The sequence below is a fragment of the Crocodylus siamensis genome, chromosome 5 (assembly GCF_052110815.1).
Source record: "Crocodylus siamensis isolate JL-2025a chromosome 5, ASM5211081v1, whole genome shotgun sequence".
Taxonomy (NCBI): domain Eukaryota; kingdom Metazoa; phylum Chordata; order Crocodylia; family Crocodylidae; genus Crocodylus; species Crocodylus siamensis.
Window position 1 is genome coordinate 137,323,442 of NC_143399.1, and position 26,271 is coordinate 137,349,712.

The following is a 26,271-nucleotide window of genomic DNA, read 5'->3' on the forward strand; positions in this document are numbered from 1 at the left end:
GCTGTGAAGCCTTTAGTGTTGTGATTTTAAGCCTTGCATTTTCGCTTGGGACCATAAAGGCTGGGGTGACCTTTTTAAAAGTGAATGAGCTTCAATATTGCAGTGCTATCCTAGGTCAGAGGCTTGCAATGGCTACTTAACTGCAATAGGTTGTTTAATTCTGAAGACCTTCTTATCATCAAACCTAAGCATTTCTTGTGCGTTTCTCCCCTTGCCTTTTCCCAGCTGACTTATCAAAATAAACCAGGAGGCAAATAAATATGAAGAGTGTTGTATTGACTCTGTTTTCATGCCTAGATTTAAACTGGACAGTGTGGCAACTTTTAGATGAACACTTTTTGCTATAATGAACTAGAGGTGAGAGAGTACACAGGATCTCTAGGTAATCTTGACTACTGCTATCTGTGTTGGGTAGTATAATACTGAGGCTTTGGTAGGAACGGATCCAAGAGAGACAAGGTGTTGCAGGGGTTTGCATATATTACTTTTTGAAGTCCTCTACCATTATTGTAGCATTTGTAACAGCCCTGCCTGCATTCTCAGTTGAGTTGAGAGCACTGTTTATAGACCAACCACCATCTTCCAATCATTTAAACATGCAGATCACGCAGGGAAGTCTAGAAAGACCAAACACAACCCTTTAATTTCCTCAGTGTACTAAAGCAAAATTCAAACTTAAATTTTGAAAGTCATCTTAAGTATTGCCTGCACTAAATCTTCTTAATTTTATTTTTACCTAGTTATAGTGAATAGCAACATTTCAAAGACTGGGAAGCTTTTCCTTAACCATGAAGGGCTTTTAATGTGCAGAGAAGGGTACACATATCAGCCTGCTGCAACTGTCATGCATAGTACAGGAGTTTAAATTCGTATCTTTAGCTACTTCCCTCCTGAGTTGTTGTTGTTGTTGTTTTTTTGTTTGTTTGTTTGTTTTTTTTAAATTGAGGTTCATCATTTATTAAACTTGAAATTATTTCAAGCATTTCTTCATGCTTATTTTCTGGTTACATTGTATACCGTAAGTGTCTTTATTTTCTTTGTCTCAAAAAATAAACTAGATACAGAGTAAAGTAGCAAACAGATATAGCTGTAGGGGAAGGAAGAATATTGGTGTACAGTGTAACCGTGGCTTCTGTTCTCTATAAGGATCTTTTGACCTACTTATTAGTGAGGGCATTGTTTGGTAAGTCAGTCCAGGATCCATCCTGCCATTTTCTGCGAAGGATTAATGCATTTCCTCTTGACCTTCTGTTCTCTTCTGTAACATGTTGCATGTCAACATTCTGATCAATGCAGCCTTGCTTCTGTGTGGTGTGGTTGGTATGTATGTATATTATAAATTTTTTTCATTCCTGTGTACATACAAGGAGTGAAAGAAGTGTTCTAATAAACACTTCCTGCATTTAAAATTCTTTGATTATTATCTTTTTTTTTTTTTTTTTTTCTTTTGACACTTCTTCTTTCCCATTCCTCCTTCCCATTTTTGTTGGATCCTGATCAGTAAAGTTTCCTGCAAAGTAAACTTATATGCATATAATATTAAAAACCTGGTCTACTCTGGGGCTTTTAGTAACTGAAGAAGCTACCCTGATGTAGTCACTGCGTTCATTTAGTCTTGGCTGGTACTGCCAATACTTGATTTTAGTATGTCAAAACACCAAAAGCACTGTCCAGAATACATCAATGCAGCTGGTTGGCTGCACCCCCACAGAAGGAATTAAGTATGTACAATGCTGCTGATCACAGCATCCTTGGTGTCTGTCTCTTCTGCCCTTTCCCCACTGGGATAAGGTTGACATACTTTGTTTTACAGTGGATATTTTGGCTTGCTGGCAGGAAGACACAGATGGTGTATCACTATCAACAGGGCCTTGTTCAGTAAAGTTACCACTTTCCCCCTCCCCCACCCCCTCTCCCAGGCCCAGCAACTCAGCTAGACCTTACTGTGGAGTTTTGAGAGATGCAAAGCTTCTTATTTGATAATATTTCTAATAAGTAAACCTTTTAGGCTTGATGCTGTTTAATTCCCAGCAGTGTTGGAGGACTTTTTGCTTTTAGGGGAGACCATCTCCTATTTTCTTTTTCCTTTTGAAGGTACTTGTGCTATATCCATATCCTTTAGACCTTGGAGAGAGCTGGGCTTTAAAGCCAGAGGCAGCTGGAAGATCTCTGTCTCCAATTTAGTCCTTTATCCAGCATCTTAATGGGGAGCTTGGTTTGACTTCTTGGGTAAAAACATTTCCACCCCCCCCCTCCCCCTTATCAGCCCAATTTGGGTAGGATTGCCTTGGTGTTTCAGTCCTTGCAGGAAGCTGGGTAGGAAGAGCTTAAATAGGGGCTTTGGGGTGTCTGCTTCTCCATATCTGCAGGGAATTGTGCTGGAAATGCAGCATGGAAGATGGTGCCTCGAAACCATTTTAGTTCATGCTAGCCTGTGCCATCCAGGCACCAGACTGCATAGCTCTGCTGTTTCCTACCCTTAAGCCACAGATAAATGCACTAGACCCGGGATGGATATTACCAATACTAGAATGGCTTTGGTTCTGGCTCCCGTCTTCTGTCACTCCTGCTATAACAGGGTTCTGGGGGAACCCTATTGTTAGACAGCTTTATCTTACACAGAACAGTTGCTATCTTTTTTTCTTGTGCTCCCTGGGAAGAGAGAACTTAAGTAGAAGACAGTTGCTGCATCTGAAATGAAAAAACATGGAGACTCAAAGAGCTCAGTGCTATTCTGTGCAGTTCATTGACCAAACTCTGCTACAGTACCAGGCCACAGTACCACTAACTTTTAAATACCAAACCAAAAAACAGTGAACTGACATGTCCCAGTTTGAAGTGCCTTTTTATGCCACAGGTGGGTGGACATTACAGTGTAGTTGCATCTTACGTACGTTTAACTTTGCACGAATCCAACTATACATGCTCAGCAAAAAAAACCAAACCCATTTAAATAGTGTGGGCAATTCTGCCCTCCATTCCACTCAATAAGCATATGCCCCGGACGAGTGTGAGATGGGAGACGTGAATCTGCTGTTCCCTCAGTCGGTCTCAGTTCCTGCGTTCCTCATAGTGTGAGCATCTCACTGCGCTAAATGTGATTCTAGTGTTTAAAGATGCATATTTTTCATGCAACAGCTTTCGTAAACGCAAGCTAACTATTTCATCTGGTGCTCAACTGAAGAAACAGCGATCTGTTCCAACACTGAAGGGAAAAACTGGCTGTGTAGGACTTACTGGGAGACAGTATGTCGGTCTCCAATGTGGCTCGTAAATATGGCCACGATGAATTTGGCATCTGTGCCATCAAGATTCGAGAGAGAGGAAGTTTGTCAAGCTGTGACGTCAAGTGCTCCAATAACTGCTACGCTGATGAGCCAAGTGCATGATAAGACTTTAGTGAAGACTGAAAAGGCATTAAACTTACGGCTGGAAGACATGAACCGTAAATGTGTGCCTATCGATGGCAGCATGTTGGAAGAAAAGGCTCTTAGCCTATACGCGCTGTTCAAACCTCCTGCCAAAGAGGGACAGCCTTCTCTTGAGAAGGAATTCAAAGCCAGCCAAGGTTGGCTTCACAGTTTTTGGTGTTTTGTTTTCTGTTTTTTTTGTTTTGTAGGAACCGCTTCAACCTCAAAAACACGCAGATTACTGGTGAAGCTGCATCTGCTGATGAAGAGGCAGTGAAAGCCTACCCTGAACAATCATAGTAGAAAAAGGCTATCTTCTGGAACAAGTTTTTAATGCTGATGAGACTGGGCTCTTCTAGAAAAAAATGCCCAACTGCACTTACATTTCAAAATCAGAAAGACAAGCCCCTGGCTTCAAAGCAGCTAAAGACCGTCTGACTGTGTTTTTGTGGCAATATGGCCGGGCATTTTAATAAACCCGGGCTTGCTCTACAGGGCTGCAAATTCCCATGCCCTAAAAGGCAAGAATGAAAATCTCCTACCTGTGTTCTGGCAATCAAATAAAAAGGCTTTGGTGACAGCAGCATTATTTCTGGATTGGTTCCACAAGTGTTTCATTCTGGAGGTCGAGCAGTACCTCGAAGAGAAAGGACTTGACTTTTTTAAAAAGTGTTGCTGATCATAGACAATGCTCCTGGCCACCCTGAGGCACTCTGGTTTGCGCATAATGATGTTGAAGTTGTCTTTCTCTACCCCCCACCTCCCCTCCCCTCAATACCACCTCCATCCTCCAACCTCTCGACCAAGGCGCGATTCGGTGTTTTAAGGCCACGTACACAAGGCCTACATTCTCACAGATACTTAGCACTATGGATGCTGATCCCAGTCTTAATGTGATGGAGTGTTTGGAAGCCCTTCAACATTGCTGATTTGCATCGCTTGTTAAACAGGCAGTGGATGCAATCAAGCCTAAAATGGTCAATGCATGTTGGCAAAACCTATGGAAAGAATGTGTGAATGATTTTAAGGGTTTCCTGACCACTGACCAAGAAGTGAAACGCATTGTTCAGGTGGCCAGGCAAGTGGGTGGTAATGGCTTCGTTAACATCCCTGAGGAAGAAATTAAAGAATTAATTGAGGGCCATAGAGAAACGCTGACTAACGAAGAGTTAGAGGAACTGATAAAATCATCTACAGAAGACTACGATGATTATGATGACAAACGGGAAGAGCCAGCAAGTTGGAATCTTCATAAATTTGCTGAAATGTTCCAAGCAGCGAAACACTTGAATGATTTAATTTCTGAATATGATCCCTCTATGGAACGAAACCTCAAAATCACATGTAGTATATGGACTATTTGAGACTGTACCAAGAGAAGTGTTTGAGCAGCTCAAGAGACTACAGAGACAGCTGCTGATCACCATGGTTTTTCAAGAAAAAACCGCCAGCAGCAGATGAGCCTACACAATCAACTTCTCGAGCTGAACCAGAGCCAACTGCTTCATCTATGACTCGCTCTCTGTAAATTTTGACTGTACGTGACTTCACCTTACGCGCTGACCTTGGAACCTAACCCCTGCATAAGATGTGACTCCACTGTACTGCAAACTGCCCCACTTAACCTAAAGATCACATGGCCTGCCCTAAGGGCTTCTATCTGAAAAAGCTAGAGGCTGCAGGTCTCTTAAAGGGGTGACTGAGATCCGGCCTCTGATTAGGTGCTCAATCCAATCAGTTCTCTGATTCAGTGAGATACCTTGGAGTCTCATTGCAAAATTAAATTTGTGGGTCTAGCTTCTGCCATGTGACTGCTCTAACTTTTACCCCCTCGAGGCACCTGGCAAGCTTTTTAATGTTGGATCTTCAAAAAGGACGGGAGAAAACAACATTATTTAGTAGGTGTTGGCTACAACGGGCTTCTGAGGTAGGATCCATAGTGGTTGGGTTAGAAACTGTCCATATGACCTGCTCTGAAACTGGACACTCAGTTGGTACCAGATAATTTTTTTTTTTTTTTTTATTAATTTATTTTTAGAGCAAATGACTACCTGCATGTCTTCAAATGAGACTGCAGACAGTTGTCCAGAGAGAATACTTTGGACCCTTGTCAATTGCAGGACTTTAGAAAATATTTGACTAAACTGGAATTGGCATGTCTTCACATTCTTGTTTTGCAGTTTGCCCCTGGGCAATTGTCTTGTCTTCCATATGGATGGTGGCTTTGATCTTTACTTTTGGGGGGCGTTATTTCATTTTAATGATCAGTGTTCTAGGGAAGAAGTTCCCAACCCCTGGGCTGTGGCTGCGAAGGGTTGGCTGCTGGACTGGAAGTGACCACCATACTGCGGACTGGCATCCAACCCATTTTATACTGAGTATAAAAAGGGGTTGGCTGCCACTCCGCAGTATGCCAGTCACTTCTGGACTGCAGTTGGCTGGTCCTCTGTTTGCCAGTCTGCAGACTAGTCCACAGTTGCTTTCGGGTCCATGGTTTGCTGGTCTGTGATCTAAAAAGTTTGGGAATCCCTTCTCTGTGGGTTTTGCCAAGATCATGGTAGCATTCATCTTGGATTTAAGAAGTGTATTCTTAGACAACTTTTTCCCTCTAATCTGGGGTAAGTACAGACACAGAAAATAGGAAGGCACTGTGACATGGTACCTGGAGCACATTAAATTTGTGATAACTGCTGTGATGTCAGGTTTCTGTCATAGGCCTGGGATGTAGATGTGTAGTACTAGGTACAAGACTTCATCTTGGGATGTGTTAACTAACGACAGAAAAATAAGTGGGGTTACATACAACCCCATGGCCAAAACTCTAATTCTTGTTTAGTGTTTGGGGGATGCTGATCTTTTACATAAACATGCTAAAGACCATGAGACCTGTCTAGTAATTCCTGCTGATTTTTACTCAAAGCCATACCATAAAGCATCCTGTAATTTCTTTAAGTGTTGGGTGAATTCCCTGCTGCGCCTTTTAAACTTCTTCCACAGCTCCTCAAAACCATTAAAATAAGACCTGAAAAGCAAAAGTATAATCAGGGCATGTGTACTTGGCTGAAGATGTCTTCATACTGGAGTAATCACATTTCAGTCTCTCTTTAGCTGCTTCTTTAAGGGACACTTGGTTTTGGAACTAAGATCTCCACCCAGGGATCAGGCCAATTTTTAGAATGAGTACTTCTATGAAGAGAATATCACCCTTTTGTCACTGGCCCTAAAAAACCAAATGGGACTCTAGTATGATTTGGCAAATCCTTCCAAGAGAGTCTCCATATGGCTATAAGAGTGCCTAAGCAAAAAGGTCAAGTCTGTCGCATAATGTTCTTGGCATTTTCAAGAAAAGTGCAGGTGTCTTCAGGGCATAGTCCTTATTTCAGACCCTTAAGCTCATACAGTACAAACTTGGGAATGCATTCTTTACCTAGATTGAACACCTCCAGAAAACATCCTCCTTACCCATCAAAGTAGGCCTTTCATCTATCATCCTTACTATCCCAGATTTTTAAGGAGTTTCTCTGAGACCTGCACATGGAATGAATGTTATGACAATCTCAGAAGAATTGAGGGATGACTTGATTGGGCAGACAGTTCTTAGGCAGAGAAGTCTTGTCTCCTGTATCAAGTGCTAATAGGTGATTTACATGGGCAGTATGTATTGGTTATCCAGTCTCTAGTCAGTGCCTTTTTCTTTAAAGAAGATTTTGTAGCTGTTTACTGTTCTGGGATTAGATTGACAAATATATGGATGTTCCCATTTGCCTCGTATGATCCTGCTTTTCACCCTTGCACTGTTGCTGTGTAACAAACAGGCCTGCTTTTTCACCCTGTAGACAAACTTTTGTAAAAAAAAAAATACTTATTTGTAAGTGATCTGGAGACTTTTCTGAGTTCTTCAGCTTGTTTAAACTTGCTTGTGCTTCCTTAAAGTTTAAGCAATGAGGTGTACAGACACTACTTTGATATTAAGAAAAATGAATGAGTTGAAATAGAGGAAAAATTGACACTCGAAACTTTGAGTTCACTTCATTTAGTTGGGCGTTTGATTTTTGCTGCACCACATGAACACTGAACCCTCCCCCTCAAGGTACAATTGATGCAATCTTTAATTTAAAATTTGGTTATTCTGGCAACCGTTGCCTTCAGAGAACTTCAGGGGTGGGGTATTCTCATACTAGTGCTTTGTTTCCTGCCAACAAAATGCAAATAGGTAAATTATTTTAACTCGTCTCTGGACTCTCTTCATTCTGTTGGGAAAGAAAACTTTAAAGGAAGTAAAGAGGTGACTTCAGTTAGCAAGCATTTTAAAAAGTTTTGGTTTTTGTTTTTTATAAAAAACAAAACAAAACAAACCCAAACCTAGAAATCTACCACTAAAATGTTTCAGCATACAAGAAATCTTAAGTTTTAGATATTGAAATTCATATTTCACTTGTAGTCCACTTCTGTTTCAAATATACTGGAAAAGTAGTTCCACAAGTGGTCACTTCCATGCACAAGTTACCTCATGAATATGAAGTTAATAACATAACTTATATTAAGATGCCTGAAAGGTTGGTGCCTGTCTGCTTGAGTAGAAAGGTTATAGAGTTTAATGCCTTCTAAGGCTTACCTTTTTAAAATCTTTTATTTTTGAAGGATAGTATTCCACTCTGCCACATTGTCCATAATGCCACCAGAAAATTGCTTGGGCCACTTATTACAAAATCAAAGGTCAACCCTGTGCCTTGGTGGCAGCTGGGAAACTAATGATTTAATGCTGCTTTGACCTTTGGCTTCCTACTCTGTTTGAGTCTGACCCAATGTTTTAATTTTCCAATTCTGCTGGGCATTTGGCTTTTGTCTATTTCCAGATGTATCTTACATTTTGAGCTAAACTAGGACAAAGCAACAAAACCCCTTTTAGTTTCCAAGAAAAGAAATACAGAATGTGGACTGCTTTTTTTTTTTTTTTTTAAAGCTATTTCCCATGTGCATCTTCCTATAAGCACGTAGATTTTCCAACTATTGACTCTTAATGTCTAGCTCCCGATGTTAAGATTTGAATGTTTGTAGACATTTAATCCTGACCTGAGAGAGGAGCTTATCTATCTCAAACTTGCCATTTCTTTTAAATCTGCACAAAACATTCATTACTAAAGATGGAAGCTTCCTTATCTCTTTTAAAAATGGCTAGTAAGATCTATTTCACCATTTTAAGCTTAACTCCTGTTAATATCTTCCACAAATAAAGGATAATATTGGTAAACCAAGGGAGGTGATTGATATCCCTGTGGTGGAAATCAAAAATAAGGGTGACGGGGTGGGGGGGAATGTGAAGTGGCAAAAAGTACTAGCCACCAGAACTTTTCAGTGTGATTTGGGGAGTTTCTGTAGTAGTTTGAGAGACTTGGTTATTCTAATAGAATTTTTTTGGTGAAGTTTTAGTTCAGCTGAACACACCAAGCATGAGATGAAAATTGCATCGTGTTTATTCTTTTATAAACATCATGGCTGTGGTTTGATACTCCAGGAATGCTAAGGGCCAAGGAGGGAGCCTGATGTGGCAAGTCTTTATACACACTGTGAAAAGACTTTTGATGGATCTGGCTGCCCTTCTCCACAAGGAAAAGATAAGACATTTCAAAATGTAAATTTCCTATTTATTTTGGTCAGATTTCTTTCCATCCAAGGCATTAGTGTTTGACTCCTTACTGACCCAATTCCAGCACGACACTGAAAGCTGGGTACAAACTTAATCTTTTAAATTAGCAATGGGTAGTAGTCTTGCAGAGCAGATGGACTCCTACCATTCCTGTTAAGCAGACATCTCGCCTCAAGCTGTGATCTTGTTAAATCTTAAGTGAATCAGTAGGTCTGTTTATTACTTGAAAGGAGAGTTGCAGGAAGTGATGTTCCTGATGCAACAGTTATTCATTTTCTTGATGATAACAGAATGAATCAGCATCCCAGTACTGAATTAGAGAGCAATAATCTCCCTACCTGAATTGACTTATTTAGTTGAGTTCCCCCTCTCCGCCCAGCAAAATGCATTTAAGAAAAATAGGTAAGGAAAAAAATCCTTCTGTAACCCAACTTTTATCTTTTAAAAAGCATAGGTGTTCCTAGCTAAACTTTTTTTGAGCAACTGGTGGTTAAAGTTTTCATCTATTCCTTTTTTTTTTTTTCGTGCAAGTTTAACTTGAGCTCCTGTCCCCTTCTTCCCCAGCAGAACAATACTTTGGTAAGAAAGTGGTAAATTTAATACTTTATTTTCTGGTTGCCTAATCCTACTTGTAAGGGCTGCAGGACAGTCTTATGACAAGATAAGGTGTAGGGTGGGGAGGGGAAAGAAGGTAGCAGTCATCTACAAACTCTTCTAAGAAGCTTCTTGTTTAGAAGCAAGGATGAGCTGAAGTGGATTTGTGGTAAGACCCCAAAATTCACTGCCCCAGCCTGCTGCAGCAGCAGCACCCCCCTGCCCTTCGGGGTGCATGTAGCGGCAGGAGGCACCTCCCTCCTCACCCCCTGGATGAGCTGCAGAACCCCACCTCACCCTAGCCCCACTCCCTCCCTCACTATGGGGGGCCTTGATCTGCCCCCCCCCCCAGCCACATCCCTTCCCTCCCCCCATCCCCATCCACCACAGCAGACTTGGCAGCTGCCTGTAGCTCTCGTGCATCTGGGCTGTGCTTGTTGCCACCTACGTGCTGTGCTGCAGTTGTGCACATGCACAAGCATTTATTGGCCATATTATTGGCCACACCAGGCTGATTTTTCCAGTATGGTCAATTTTCTTTGTTTCAGTGCCGATCTGATATCGGACCAATGTATCGGTGCACCTCTACTACCACATTGTTTCCACAGGGATTTGATGACCCATGTTACATTGGCAAAGGGAAAAAGCTGGCTAAAAACTATTACCAAACATCCCATATTTCAAGAAGATAGTTAACTCTTTGGTGTAAGTGTCAATGCATGACTAAATAGGGCTTGCACACAACTGAAATGCAAGATTTGTGTGTACTCTAGCTCTCAATCTTTGTCATACTAGGACACATTTGCAAAGATCAGTGGCTTGTCCCAATCCACACCTAACTCTGCCAGTGTGACCCACAGTGCACCTCTCCTGGACTATTTTTATTTTTTTACCTCTTATGGTCGTCTCCTGTGGGCTCTATTTATGCAGGTAGTCAGACTGGATCATCATGACTCTTGTGGTTTTCAAATAGTATGCATTTAGTGTAGAGTTAAAATAAGCTTAAATCATCTCTGCAGTAATGAGGCTTTTGTAGAAAGGCCATTTAAAAAATACAAAAACTGTCCTTAAGGTGAAAATTAAAGGTATATGCTTGAATTCTGAATTATTAGAGTAACTAATACTGTTCACTCTTTCTCATGCTAACTTATAAAACTTAATGTGCATGTGAATGTCACATCTCCAACCCCATGTTTGTTGCTGCGTGTGCAATAGACTGGAATCCCATGCCCTGCAAATTAAACAAATAAGAATGTTTGTGTTTTATCTTAAATTCTGCTCCCCCCCCCCCCAAGAGTTCCTATTGTTTGGGGTGTTTTTTTTTCTTTGTTAATGCTATAGATAATACATTTTGGATTTTATTGTCTGGGGATGATACCAAGGTATCACTTGTAGACTGACTGACATTAGTATTGATATACACTGGATTTTTATCGGGTGCAAGAGAAATGCAAAGTATGCAATTGGGCTGGGTGACTCCAGGTTTTTTGAGCTTTGGGGAGGCAGTGAATGAAGCATCTCTTCCCTCGTAAAATTGAAACTGCCTTTCCCAGTAATTTGCATTATGAACACAATGCTGAAATCCAGGTTGCAGCATTTCTAGCTTATTGTCCTTTAAATGAGAGCTTGGAATGATGAATATAATGTTTTGGAAAAGGTGTAAAACTTAACCATTCTGTGATTTGCTTCGACTAATTATTCGCTTGGGAAGAGGTGTTTTGGTGCTGAGAAATTCAGCCCAGTTGGTTTAAATGCAAGAGCCTTAACATTTTTTGGCAGTGGGTTGATGGACAGTTAGTACAAAAGACTAATGGCTTAATACTTATTATTCCTCCTATCCTCCTAGAGATTCTGGGCTTCTGATCCTATGATTTTAATATATTATAAATCTGTACCTGATTCTTTTCTGAATAAAAAATAGTATCAATTGACTTTTTTGTGTAAAAACAAAAAAAAACAAAAACAAAACACAAAACAAAAAACCCCGGAACAAAACTATTAGTGTTCTTTTTCTCAAACTCTTTGGTCTGGTACAAACCTTTAAGTAATTTAAACATTTATTTCCAATATTATTTCCATGTGTTGATGGAACTAAAACAGTCCAAGTAAACAGTGGGTGGCTTCTGGGAGCAGATCTCTTTATTTTTAGATCTGTTTCTTTTGATTTTACAGGACTTTGGCAACAATCATATGCTGCCATAATAAATGGACAAGAATTTACTCCTTCCGTCACTCTTGGGGTGGGTGGGGGAGGAATTAAAGAATAACCTATAGTAATACTTGTTTATATGATTACTGAAATGCCTCTGTGGCTATTAAAACTGCTAGGTCTTCCAGAACAAACATTAACTATAAGCACTCAGAGGTAATGGTGCACCAGCACTATGGACTACTGGTTGCCCATGGAATCTGGGAGGGAGAAGGAACTGAGTGCTGCAGCAGCTAGCTGAGGGGAGGGGGCTGCCTGCTCAAAGGGCTGCTGCCTGCCGCACCCCACTTCTTGCTGCTGATTGGCTGAGAGGGCTGCCTGTTATGTGGCCCCACCCCTCCAACTGGCAGAGAAGGTAGGGCTGCATGATAGACCGCCTCCGCTGCAATTGAGGGCCACTGGAGCATCCTTTTTTAAAACTTAGCACAGAGGAGAAGTAACAAGCGTATTTAATTCTGCATAGATAAGCATGGCTTTGGAAATGCCTCTTGTACTTGGAGCAGAACAATTTGGGAACTTGCCCTTGGAAGAGAGATTCGGTAAGAAATTAAAGCCAGATAATAATTTGACCTGGGTGGCACAACTTGTTAAATTAATAAAACAGTTGTGATGTGATTACCATTTTTTCTAATAAATTATTATGTGTCTGTGGAAGTGTTTTCTCTGGAGCATGGAAAATGAGTCCTTTTCAACAAGGATACAGTTGCTTTATGGTTCAAGTACAACTCCCAACTTAACTGAACTCCAGCTGGAACGTCCAGAATCTGTAGTAAAGGGGCTCCATCTGTACCCTCCTTAACCAGTCATTTTTAAGGTAGTATGACTTGATATTGAAACTCATTAAAATGGGGGCATCTAAGAAAAAATGATGGAGGAATTGATATTTTAATGTACAGTGACAGAGTTCTGAAAGTCTGTTTTATCTCCTAGATGGAACCTAATATTTTATTGCTTTATTGTCCAAAGCTTTTGTTCCATCATGAGTATGTGAGCGATTTGATCTATGAAACAATAGATGATTTAAAATACAGTTAAGAAAGGTGCAAAGAGAACTTGATGCACATTGTTGCAGGAGAAGCCATCTCCTCTCCTTAATAAAAAGTAGACCCCTTCAAATCTGCTATCACTTGCTCTGAACGCAGTCTTCTCTAAATAAGCAGTAACCAGAATCTTACTGCACTGTAAAGCCTGACTTTTTTTGAAAACTAGCTATAAATCAATTGCTAGACAAAGTACTTGCTTTCACTTACTAATGAAATGTAGCAATATTGTATTCCTTATTGGTGAGAATTTGATGTCCATACGGTACAAGTGTTGTACTGCATATTCCAATACTTCTTAAAATAGACTGCTATAAATCCCTTTTAATTGTAGAATTAACTCATAGGAATTCAATAATTGATTATTACACCAAAGATTTTAGAGGTCTTTGGGAAGGTGAGAAGCAGTGGAATGCTAGAAGTACTGTACCTCATTAAAATAATGGGTCAGCCTGTGTCCTGCCTCTAATAGTGACCAACACCTAATGCCTTGGAGGAAGAAGATTCCCTTCCCCCAGTGAACCTGGCCAATTGTGCAATGTTGCACCAGAAAAGTAGATGAGGGGAGAGGGAAATTCTTTCGTAATATCTGAGGTGATCAGTTTACACCCTAATGCATAAGATTATATTACCCTTCTCTTGTCTTGGTTAACATGGGTGCAATTCTTTAAAAGGCTTATAAAATTACTTGTACTGTTGCTAAATTATAAAACTTCTCTGATCAAAAAGGTTTTATAATGCAACATATTTTTGCTTGCAGTAGTGACTAGAGCCCAAAACCAAAACATGCATGATCTGGTTTCAGATGATGATATTTACATATAAACTGCATTGCCACACAACAAAGCGATTGCAAGAAGAGCCTACTTCATTCAATTAATTTGTTATTTATAGTACCATAATATGCATAGCACCATAGCTGCTCTGAAGAGTTGATTTGCTGTTAGTTTAATCTGAGACACAAAAATTAACTGAAGGGGAAATGCTACTTTTTCCCAAAAAAGTCTCTAAAATAATGAAATATAGGACCTTTTACAGTCTACAACATTCCAGGAAAACGTAGGTACTAAACACTTGTTGAATCCAGGGAAATTTGGACCGGGGGTGGGGGAAGTGGGAGGCGAGGGATTTGGAGTAGCTATTTGCTTTCATTGCATAATGAAGATCTGGCAGGTCATGCATCCTTTCTCTCTTCATTGCCCCACCCCCCATCTTTTCCCCACTCCTACTCCTCCCATCCAGTGCCTTCCCACAGCCTAGCCTGGAAAGCTGTATGGGTCTGGGTCCACAGAGGTGTGCCAGTTCCCAATGATCTACAGTGATCACTGCCTAAGGACCTGACTTTTATATTCAGAATGGTCAGAGAGAAAATATTAGAAAGAACAATGCTTTAATAAGGGCTGATTTCACAAAAATTAGTGGAATTGTGAACCAAATTGTTTGTGTAGAAACATAAAATACAATATAAGGAGACTTTTAAAAGAGTTGATTTAAATGTACAGAAGCCATGGTTATGCAAAGTTGTTGGTTGTAGCTGTGGTCTAAGGACATAGGCAGGCAAGGTTCTTTGGTTAGATGTTGTATCTTTTATTAGACCAACTAAATAGTTGTGGGGGGGAAATTGTTCTTTGCAAGCTTTGAGGCACAAACGCCCTTCTTCAAGGATAGGAAGACTCTGCCCTTATTTTGAGTTCTCCAAGGCCAATTTACATGCATGGTTATGCAGTTGTGGTGTTGGGAGGTGGCAAGTCACTTTGGTTTAAAAAAACAAATGCACCCAAAAAAGCTGTTTTATAATTCAGAGATGAAGTGAAAGTAGCAATTCAGAAACAGCAGCAGTTCCTGCAGTTTTATATGGAGTCTTTTATTTATAATAAACTTCAGGTTATGAAGAGGAGACAACTTATTATGGAAACTTATTAAAGCTAAAGTCTTTGGGAAGGGGTGAGAATCCATGGCTGATGAGGCAAAAGAAAACAAGAGGACTGAAGTATTGTGGGGCACAACAGAAATTTTAGTGGTAATACAGTAAAATTGTAATATCTATATCGAAAGCGAGACAGAGAGAATTTTCTGCTAATGCAGAAAAGTTCAGTGTTAAACATTTTTCTGTGCTATATTGGGGAAGGATTGGGGTGATTTTTGTTATTAGTATGCACTCCTTAACCCAATTGGTAACTAATCAAAATGTTTAAAACCATTTTCGCATCCCAGTATATCTTAAAAGTTTAATTAGCCACCTCTCAGAATTCCTAGAGGCAGAAAAGGTTTGTGTGTAAAAACAAAAACGCAAACTTAAATATTAGAAATGCTAGGTGACTAGTAAGGGTACCAGTACGTATAAAGGCTGTACTCGGGTCATTCAACTTGCTTGACAATAGACTACCAAAATAATGGAAAACCTAATACTCAATGAAAGGATGGAACTCTGGTCAAAAAAACAGCTTTGTAAAGCAAGGCCACTTTCATTTGTTGAGGAAACTAGGCTTTTTATTTAGCACCGTGCAATGCTGACTTTTTTAAGAACATAAAATTGATCAACAAAGCCCCCATCAAATAGTGTACTAACCAAATGACCTTTCAAAAAGCAATGTTCAAGGGTTAATAATAAAATGGAATGTTTCTAATAGGGGTTTATTGGAATCTGTAATAAGTCCAAGGCCAACTTCTTCATTTATGATCTAGAAGCAAGGATAAAAGCTTGGTACTGATTTTAAAAATTGGCAGAATGGTAGATAATGATGGTGGTCCACCTGTATAGCTCAGTATGTATGCCTAGGCTGTTCAAAGAAAATGCCTTTTGCTTTACTCAGATGTAGAGTTATCCAAAAGCAAGGAGTGAAGACATTCCTTGAGCAAGATCTAATGTCATAGTTAGAAGTGCACTGATACATCAGTCCCATATCTGATCGGCACGGATACAAGTAAAATTATTGAAAGTATCGGAAATCTTTTTGCCTAATGTGGCTAATAAATGCCCTATGCATGCATGTGGCCAGGAGTGCAACCCAGCAGCTTGGAGACCAGCATCAGGCTGGTAAGTCTCTAGAGTGTGTGTGTGTGTGTGTGTGTGTGTGTGTGTGTGGTGGGGGGGGGGGGGTTGCAGATTGAGGCCCCTGGGGTGAGGGAGGGAGTGGGGCTGGACCAGGTGCTGCTCAGCTGGGGTGGGTGCAGGATGGAGTTGTGAGCAGCTTGTCTGGAGTGAGACGGCTCCCACTGCTGCACTCTGGAAGTGCGCCCCTGGATCTGTGTGGGGTGGGCTGGGGCTGGAGGCTGTGCGGCAGTGACACTAGGGGGGCTATAGCAAATTCTGGAGTGGCTACGGCCCCCTCCCATAGCCCTGCTCCCAGTACTGCCCCTGCCCACTCTGAGTGCAGTGCAGTGCAGCGCAGCCCCAGCCCGCAACTGCATCCTGCCACACTCCATGCAGACCTAGGGGGCCCATGTGCTGCCCCCCCACCATCCTGCCGGGGTATGTGAACTGTGGGAGACCGGATGAGCTGCTTGTGGCTCCATCCTGCCCTAGCTGAGCAGCTCCTGCCCCTGCCCCACTCCCTCCCTCACCGTGGGGGCCTGGATCTGCCCCCAACCCATTTCCCCCACACTAGACTTACCAGCCCGATTTGATGCTGGTCTCCAAGCTGGCTGGCTGCATATCTGAATTGGATTGGTATTGGCTGATTATTTTTATGGCTCCTTAAGAATCGGCTGTTGGTATCTGCCCAAAAAATCTCTATCTGTGCATCCCTAGTTATAGTGCAAAGGTGTCAAACTCAGCCAGCCCCTATAGCAGGGGTTGGTAACTCCTGGCATGCATGCCGAGCATGGGACACGAGGCTACTTGGTTTGGCATGCCATAGCCAGCCCTGTCCAGATAGCTGCTGCCAGTAATGGAGCCTGGGCTGCTCCCCATCCCAGCTGCCTAGCTGGGGGCTAGGCTGCCTCCTGTGAGCAGCCCGGGCTCCTGGCTGCCAGCAGCTACCCAGAGCCAGGGCTGGCTGCAGCTGGGAGGCTCCAAACAGCCGTGCTGGGCTCTGGTATCAGCTCTGCACTGGTGCATGCAGGCATGCCTTGGAGCGGGTAGCAGGGGAGGAGCCTGAGGCAGCGCAGCCCTGGTCTCTCCCTCGCTCCCGGCACAGCTGTTTGCAGCCAGCCTGAGCCGTGGGCAGCTGCAGTGGGCAGAGTGCAAACAGCTGTGCTGGGCTGCACAGCTCTGTGTAGACTGGTATTCAAATACTAAAGTATTATCCAGTAGTGGTAATGGCATGGTCTGCTTGGGTACAAGACAGATAGATTAAAGAGAAATCATGGGTGTTCTGAATTTCATGACAGAGATGTCTTCTTAAAAGCCCTCAAGTTTTTGGATGAAGAAAGCATTTTCTACAGTGTATTTTAACTTGACATTGATGCTTTAGTGTTTAAACCAGTGTTTGAATTGCAGAGCCTTGATAATTACTTACTATGTTCATATATATCTGAGACTAGTATAAATGCATACTTTTGGTTTTTTTCTTTTTCTTTTCAAAAAAGTAAAGGAAAATGTAGTTCTGTGCTAACCTGCGTTTTTAAAGAGGAATGGAGTTTAATCTACTGTCTGATGCTGCCTACTCTGTACCCATAGTAAAAATAGTAAACCACTCTCCAAAATGATCACCATCAACAAAGTCAGATGACATTTTGGCTATTCTTTAGTCAAAGGTTGATGAGTAATACCTCTGTAAAAGCTGAGCTCCCACATAAAATTTGGTAGGGGAGTCTCTCTGTGCCCCCCAGACAATGGTACTAGCTGACTGGCTTCGCATTTGTAAAATTTTCATGGCCAAATCTTTCTCTTGCACACAAACATAGTGTAAAACAGTGCTGAATTTTTATCTTTGCTGTTCATTATGTATTTTTGCACAGTACCCAAGGTCATGAAGAGCAAGTGTAAACATTACAGCAGTGAAGATGTTTGGCTTCAGATATGGTATCCCCTATACAAATTCTGAATGTTGTAGGTTTTATTTCTAAAGTAATCTCATCTGTGTACTCTGTAAGTATCTTTGTAAATAATATTGCATTACTACAACTGAAATGTGTGTGCATGCATGCACACACACAATGCATTGCCCCCACCCCTTTTTGATAAATCAATGTGCAGTCACAAACATGAAGAGAAAAATATTTGACAGAAATTGAAATGTGAATGTTCAGTATGAGTTTGGAGGAGGAACAGGTTGAAAGGCCATTATTTAAACAGTTTAAGGAAAAGTCTCTTGCTGCTGTTTTCACTGAATTTTCCTCACTCATAATGGCTACTACATTCCACTGCTTTTGTCTGTGCCTGGTATTTGGGAAATTTTGGTCAGGGGAGGAAGGTGGGTGGGGCATTCTGGAAGCTGGTCAACAGTAAGGAGGGGAGAACTGGTGTGGGAATTGTAGAGTCGGGTCAGAGTTTAACTTCAGTGGCCATTCATCAGATGCTGATTGATTGCTGTGGAATCCCAGGGGAGGTTTAACAACATCTCTGCCCATCCCCCTTTCCCCTTTGAAAGCAGATGGACCAAAAACGGGGAGAATGACGCCCAGGAATTCCTGCTGTTGTAAAATGTTTTTACAGTGCACTGTACAGCCTTTCCTGAAGCAATCACATTTACGGCCTTGCTGTCGTATTTCTTGGGCTTCTGTGGCTGTAAAAGATGGATAGCCCTGTAATATGGTTGACTGACTCCGTTTAAATTGCGGCAGGCTCCTTTTTATTGTTTTGTGTTTTAAAATAGTATGCCACCAATTCAGGAAATATTTCCTGTTTGGGAAATAATCAACCCATAGTTTAATTTCTTTTCAGAATAAATCATTTCTTAAGACTCTAAAAATATTCCTTTCCTTTCTTCCTTGTTAGACTGTTTTTCCTTTTGAAAGCTTCAAAGGTCCTTTTGGAAGGTACTGACAAAATGAAACACTTTGTATTGATACACTTTTTGTACATATACATAAAGTCTTATAATGAAATTCTAAATTGACCAGATTTTTAAACAAATGTAGAATGTGTATTTAAGGTGTTTATGGGAATTTTTATACTTGAATACTATAGAGCAGGACAGATGGCTAATAAACTTACAGAACCAATCCTTAAATCCAATAAGCACAGTCCTATAACATTTTTAGTTTTAAGAAAGAGATTTTTTTTCTTTAGTGCCCCACTCCAGGACAGCATGTTGTATAACATGCATCCTAGACAGCAGTGGGTGGGGTAGCAGAGATCCCATGGGCACTGCGGTGTAGGTTCCATGGACCAGCCAGAAAGGGCTCAGTGAGCAGTTTGGGTCCCGGACTTACCTATATCACCCCCCCCCCCCCGCCTCCCTTGCTACACACTAGTCCAGGCATGCACCATGTATGGCACAGTCCCAGACTTGAGGGTGGGGAGGACTGTTGCATGTACTGGATCTAACAGGGAGGTAGGGGGCTGTTCTGTGGTCTCAATCTAGACAGTACACCAGTCCAGTATCTGACCTGCAGCATTGCAACAAACTGATCTCTTTTATTTTGGGTGCATACTACCTACTAACTTGCTTCCATGAACCACTGTCCTGGACTCCTCTTCATTTCAGTCTACTGCTCTAGATTAGAGGTTCTCAATCTCCTTTAGACTCGAAGTACTCTTTGGAAAACATTAGCTCTTTAGTTTTCATTCATTTTTTTTACTAATAAAGCAATTCTTCCATTGCAAGAAGCTTAACAACACCAACAAGCCAGAATGTTTTAACACTGGACTCCTGTTTTGTTTGAAGTCTCTGGATTTTAAGTTTTGAATTGCTTGCATGCTTAATGGTGCTAACATGTGGCATAATAGTTGAGAATTGCTGCTCTAGGTATTTGAATGAGGGGTTCTTTACACACCTGAACCAGCTTTTGTATATTTGATCAGTACAGCATTTGGATGCAAGGTCTGTGTTTGAGGATTTTTATACCTTGGTCTCTCTCTTTATTTAGAACCAAACAAAGACACTTATTTTGAACTACAAGGATTGTATTACTGTAAGACTTACAGGGTCATGTAGATGGTGTTGAACCTAGGAGAAAAGTTCTGAGAAGGAATATGGAGAAGCAAATGCTGTCAGTCAACATCTTTACTCCCTAAAGTAGGATTATCAGTTTTGGCTCCAGATTTTACGACATTCCATATGTAACTTGAAACTCTGAAATATAACGGTCATCTCATCCTGTGAATGTGTGAATTTTTTAAAATTCAACCACTGAATGTTCATCTGTATTCATTTGGGGGATGGAGGGAGAAGGCTGGTTAGCTTCGCTGTCTGTGGCTTGAGCAGCTGAATAATTCCAATATTCTGCATTGTGTTCTTGCAGCAGTAGCATTTGGATCTGTCAGGATAGTTGCCTGGCCTTTGCCCTAGCTTTGCTTCCAGCATTGACTGTTACAGAGAACTAATGGCAGGTTTAACTTGCTGGACTCTGGCTCTTGTGCTTCCCATTTTCTTTAACTTCCCTCCTTGATTGGAATGCACAGTTTCTGTTGCATGTTTTAAAGGATAACAGATTCAAGTTCTCATCTTCATTACCTTTTAATAGTTAAAGCTGTAGTCGAGCAGTACATAATGTATGTTCCTTGTAATTTTGAAAATTACCAAATGGGGAAATTCAGTATACCAATTCATACAGACATGCCATACACGGAGGAGGAGGATTTTTTTTATTTTTTTTTTGTAGTGAAAGACATTTAGAAATTTTTAAAGCATTTCTGAAAGTGTGTGTAACCCCCTCCCCCCCATTGTGTGTATGTTTAACTCTTATATGTATGTATAAAATTATATTTAAGATTAGGAATGTCTGGAACCAAATTTTTCATGTAGATGCAGAGAAGTTTGAGTCTGATTCTTCTGGTGGAACAATCTGTTTAAGTTAACACTTTAAAATACTATTTTTATTAAAACCTTTTTGTTGAGAATTTTAACCCATCTCCTTGGATGCCTCTATAGGAGCAGGGGGATATTTGTGGGGGGGAAAGAGTGCTTTTTAACATACATGTACACACTCACTGTGGTTCTGAATCTAGTTTCCTGGTGTACTTGATCAGGTGTTGGACTTAACACTTAGGAAAAGAATTAGGATGTTTGGCCTCTCAGAGTTGTTTTATCTGGTACAGTGTTTGCCCCAAAATCTTCCATGTGCTCCATGTTCTTCTGTAGGTTTTGAATCATTCCTCTGAAATCAGCTGCTGCTGAAAAAAACATTCTTGTAGTATTAGACTTTTTTTGGTGGGTTCCTGCTTCAAGAATTCTATGTATAGGTATGGAGTTAGATTGTCATTTTGACCTCTTTTTTTTTTTATTCTCAAATTATGGTGGCTTTTGCACTCCTCCACAGACTGTCTTTTCCCAGCCATATATATCTATATTCCCCTCTGCTGGATGGAATTCAATAGTACAAGTTGCTGATTAAACTAGAATTCATATCTGGCCCTAGCAAAAGGGAGGGGTGAATGAGACTTTTTGAGCTGTTACTTGGGTTATAGGGGCAGTGATTCTCAACTAGGTATGCTACAGCACTCTGGGGTGCCTTGAGTGCCTTTCAGGGTGCTGTGGGATGCCAAATTGAAATCCATAGTGGTCTTTCAGAGTTCTTTGCAACAAGAAAATGGCTCTTTCACTTTTTTGCTTATAGAAAAAACAAGAGTTCCAAGGGGGTACCTCAAGCATATGTAGAGGTGCCTTGAGTGTGAAATGTTGAGAACCACTAATCTAAGGTGAAACTTTGGGTGCTGTGCAAGCACTTGCTGTCTGTGTTTGGTACTGGTCAAAATGGGGTTCTGTTTCCATTTAAAATTCTTCAACTTCTGTTGTATGAGCTCTTCCTAGAACTGCCACTGACACCTTGAGGTGCTGGCTTGCAGGGGAGGATTGCTGAAATTTTCTGTCTTCAATACCACATTTGACTGAAAGGTGGTGCAAGGTAAACATTTGCATCCAATCTGTCCTTGCCTTGGATCTTCTATCCTGCCAATAGACTGAAAAATTAGTGGGATGATTACCCTTGGATTTTAGTTTTATTTTGCCCTGATAGTAATTCTTATCCTTGCACTGTGCAAAATTAAATGGTTTAGTATCTGTGTGCACAATGCTTGTATATGCAAGAAAAGTAATTTGAAGCATGTAGTAGATGGCATGTCCAAATCTGAGTGCTGGCAGATGGTTTCTGTTCTTGAGAAGGGGAATGGGGTGGATTAGTGAGTTGGTTGGGTTTTGTTTTTGTTTTTGTTTTTTTTTTTTGTGGTGTTTTTTCTGATATTGTATTGCAAAGAAAACTAATGTTTTCATTTTACTTCTGTCCAGCTGATTGGCCCTTTACAAGAGACAGCTCTCCCCTCCCCCCCCCATGGAAACTGCTGGTATTGCAAAAACCCTTTATCACTACTCCCTCCGCCTCTCTTCCTTGTTTAGCTATGGTAGTGTCTGTTGTCTTTACTGCGGCTTGGTTCACTATCATATGGTTTTTTGTATATTCCCTCTCAGGTGCTGCATTTCTACTGTGACACTTGTTCTGTCCCAATCTGCCGGGAATGTACTATGGGACGACATGTAGGTCATAGTTTTATCTACCTCCAAGATGCCCTTCAAGATTCAAGAACCCTTACCATCCAGCTGCTAGCGGATGCTCAGCAAGGACGCCAGGCTATTCAGGTAAGATGTTCCTCTGGCTAAGAAAACCTTGCTCCTTCGCCTCTCTCCCTCCCAGCAGTTTCTGCTGCTAGAGCATCCCTTGTAAGTGAAAAGACAAACATGAGCTATTCCTTTTTCTCTCTGTAATGTCTAACTTGGTGTTCGAGTGTGCTTCTTGCCCTATTTCTGTTCATGGGTTAATGCAGTCTCTACCTTGTCAGCAGTAAAATCAAAGGAAATGCTAGTGTGTTAACTGCATACTTCTTTATTACGTTGTCTTTTTTTCTATAAATAATGATGTTTTACTGTTTCTGCTTGAAATGCCGAGCAGTTTAACATGTGACTTGTTCTGAATACCTGCAGGCTCAATGTTCTAAACTGGTGAAGCTGGCTTGGCAGGTGGCACATGCCTTATTGCAGCTATATAACTGTCAGTAAGTGTGTCCATTTCTTCAGAGCAGGGACTTGCCAGAAGTTTCTAACCCATGTTTCTGACTAGCATTGCCACAAGATGCATAGGAAGCATCAAGTACTTGGATCAGAATGATCTCAATTTCACTGTGTGGGTGAGTGGGGCTCTGTTACAAGTATAACCTTCTGAGACTCTGAATGAGGATGAATTTAGTCATACAGCACCTTGCATTCAGGGGCCATTCTCTATGTAAAAAATGCCTTCACCCACCCCTGGCTTAAGTGGTGCCATTTGTGGAATGCTACAGCTGTTCAAGAGCATACAACAAATCTAAATATTGAACCAGGGTGGGATTAAAAATACCATGCCCCTCCAAATGGCAGAAGGAATTTCAGTAGATAGAAAGGAATTTAACCAGTAGTACAGGTTATTTTGCTGATGGTAGAAGTTCTCCTGAAATAAAGGGCTACTTGTTGAGATGCATGTGGCAGAATTGGGCTATAAACTACAGTCCCCTTAAATCAAGTGATTATGTTAGTTATTACAACTTCCAGGGTTCTGCCCATTGTCAAAGCCCTGTAAATATTATTCTTCTCGTACCTTGTGAAGTAGTTTATCACCAGTCTCAAATATCCAAAATAGTTAGGCCCTACAAAAACAAAACAAAACAAAACAGTGAGACTTGTGGGGGTGTAATCTTTCCTTTCTAAGCCAAACATTTGAGTGGCTTCAATCTGCCCTCTGCTTTTTTGGAACCTGTATTAGAACTGCAAAGATAGGTGTTGCTCTGCAGTTCATGGTGTTTTGGAGCTAGATTTTTTTTTCAAAAGAGGGCCTCAAGTTTGCAAACCTACAACCATGTTTTTAGAGGTGCTGAAGACCACGGATTTTATTTGAATCTGATGACTGCAGTCTCCAATAAGTCAGGCCTTTTATCTTTGCTATTTGATACGCAAATTAGAGGATATTTCTTGAAATTTGAGATTTAATGACTTGTATATAGGTGGTCTCTTCTGAGAAATCAGATCAGATCCAGGATTATCACTTGGTATACTGTTTCCTAGTGTGTTTGCAACAAATTTACTTTTTAGACTATTCCTTATTCCCAGAGATCCTACCTCCTATATAAATGCCATGAGAGCCAATTTAACTTAACCTTCTATTTTACTTCCACATACTGCTGCTTTTCCCCAGTTCATTTTCAATATTAATGACCAGACTTTTGAAAAGGAAGTAGCTTTACAAATAAATACTGATGCCCCATTCTCAGCTGTCACACTTTAGTACTGAAATGCTATGTGAATCCTTGGTAGCCTGAAAAGCCTTGATTTGGTTTGGTACCTGAAATTAGAGGACAGTGTCAAGCAGTGGTTCCTATCTTACTCTGAAATTAAACACAGAACTAACTTTTTTTTGAAGATAGGGGTTACACAACATCTGCAGGTTCTATGTTGGGGGGAGGGCGGGTTTCAACTGTGGGGAGGTACACATACCCCTGGGGGTACATTGGAAGGCTCCAGGGGGGTATGCAGCAGTGTGGAGATGCCACTGCACTTAAGGATTCCCTGCTGCGACTGGCTGCCAGGGAACCCCCCTTCCTGCTTCTTGACCGGTTGCTGGGGGTACCCTGACCAAAAAAAGTTGAAAATCCCTGCCTTAGGAATGGTGGTAACATTTACAGTATAATAGCTGTGGCTTGCTTTGTTGCTGCAGTAGTAAAGAGCCATTTCATGAACCAGCACTCACTAGACTTTCCAAATCTAAATAACAGACACTTAACTGCCTCCCTGTTATAATCTCAAAATGATTTAAATCTTTAACACAGAAAATAACTGAATGGTCATCATCTATAGTTAATAGCAGCATGAAATACCTTTTGCTGTAAAGCAGAGGTTCTCAGACTTTGATACCACAACCCTGAGTGCTGGATGGCGGCAAGGGATGGTGAGCTTGCACGCGGCAGCCACTGCTGCCATCCACCACTCCACATAGCCATGTGTACCCCTTGGGAAGTTTGCGGCTCCCTTTAAGTTTGGTCGCAGCCCACAGTTTGAGAACCCCTGCCCTAAAGGATGTTGCTTCTAGTTGCCTCTTTTTTCTTTTTTTACAATTTTGAGACTTGTGCAATGCTTATGAAACTGGTGCCTCCATAATAGATGTCAGTTTGAAACATCATCATGAACACTGCACTTTGCTCTTAAAGCAATAATTCTGCCTCTGTTCGAAGAGTAACAGCACATGGTGAGTTTTTTGTAGAATACACTTTCTGAAGCTTCTTTAAGTACACTGTTTTTAGGGGTTGAAAGTTTAACTTTTTGAGGGCCTTCTAAGGTAATTCGAATACATCATTAGACTCTGGCATTCCATAACAATCTTGGGGAACACATTGTAAATTTCCCATGTGGCTAAAGCTCACTGAAATAATTGTATATAGGCTACATTTGAAGAATTAATTTTTAAAACAATTACTACTTTCCATTCTACCTGAAAGTTTTCTGTAACAGGGGGGCAACATTGACCCAGCCTTCCACAAAGATGGATATTCCTATTTCTCTGTGGGACTGATGCCACAGGATGCTGTGGCCAAAAACTACCGTCCCCTCGTTTATCTATTCCTCAGTGTTCTGCCATGCATTCTGACAATAGTTGGCTACCATTTTCTAAGGGGATAATCTGGATTTAGTCCCACTTGAAGACAGTGGAAGGAAAGCAGCCATATTCAAAGAGGGCAGTCACTTGCACTTATCTGAAGAGGTCCAGTCTCTGCTGACAAACTTTTGGGCAGGAAGGGAGGAAGAGGACAAAATCATCATTGTGTAAAAATATTTTTCAACATATACCACATTGGATTCAACAGGCAGAAGAGGAAGAAAACTGTAGGGTGTTTGGGTGCATAGAGAGATGGAGATGTGCAAATTGGTAAAACCCAGTTTAACAGGCCTAGTGGTGCTCCAGAGGAGGTTTCAGCAGCCAACTTGTGTCCAGCAAATCTTGACAGCAAAAAAAGTTAAACTTAAAACTGGTCCGAAATCTCATAGAGGTCATTAGGTAGCATCATTTTTGAGTTCTATAAGTGCTAAAGACAAACTCCAAAATGGAATTGACATTCAGAGTGCATCATGGAGACTTTGATGGTTAAGAGGTAAATCATTAAATTCTTGTCATGGAGAACAAAAGCTGGCTAATGCTCTCAAATGCTGCTCACTCGTGAAAGGAAGTGGCGTGTGTTGTGCTGGGAGAAACAGAGGAGACCCTGTTCCATTTCCCTGCTCTGCTCTTGGTTTCCTGTATGATTCAGAG

General features: G+C 41.1%; 1 protein-coding gene across 1 annotated transcript in view; it reads left to right on the top strand.

Annotated features, from left to right (window-relative positions):
• Nucleotides 1-26,271, top strand: part of TRIM71 (tripartite motif containing 71) — a 73,591-nt gene that overhangs the window by 23,543 nt on the left and 23,777 nt on the right. The window contains exon 2 of the mRNA XM_090046453.1: nt 22,413-22,580. Coding sequence (XP_089902579.1) covers nt 22,413-22,580 — 168 coding nt within the window. The remainder of the gene's footprint in view (nt 1-22,412; nt 22,581-26,271) is intronic.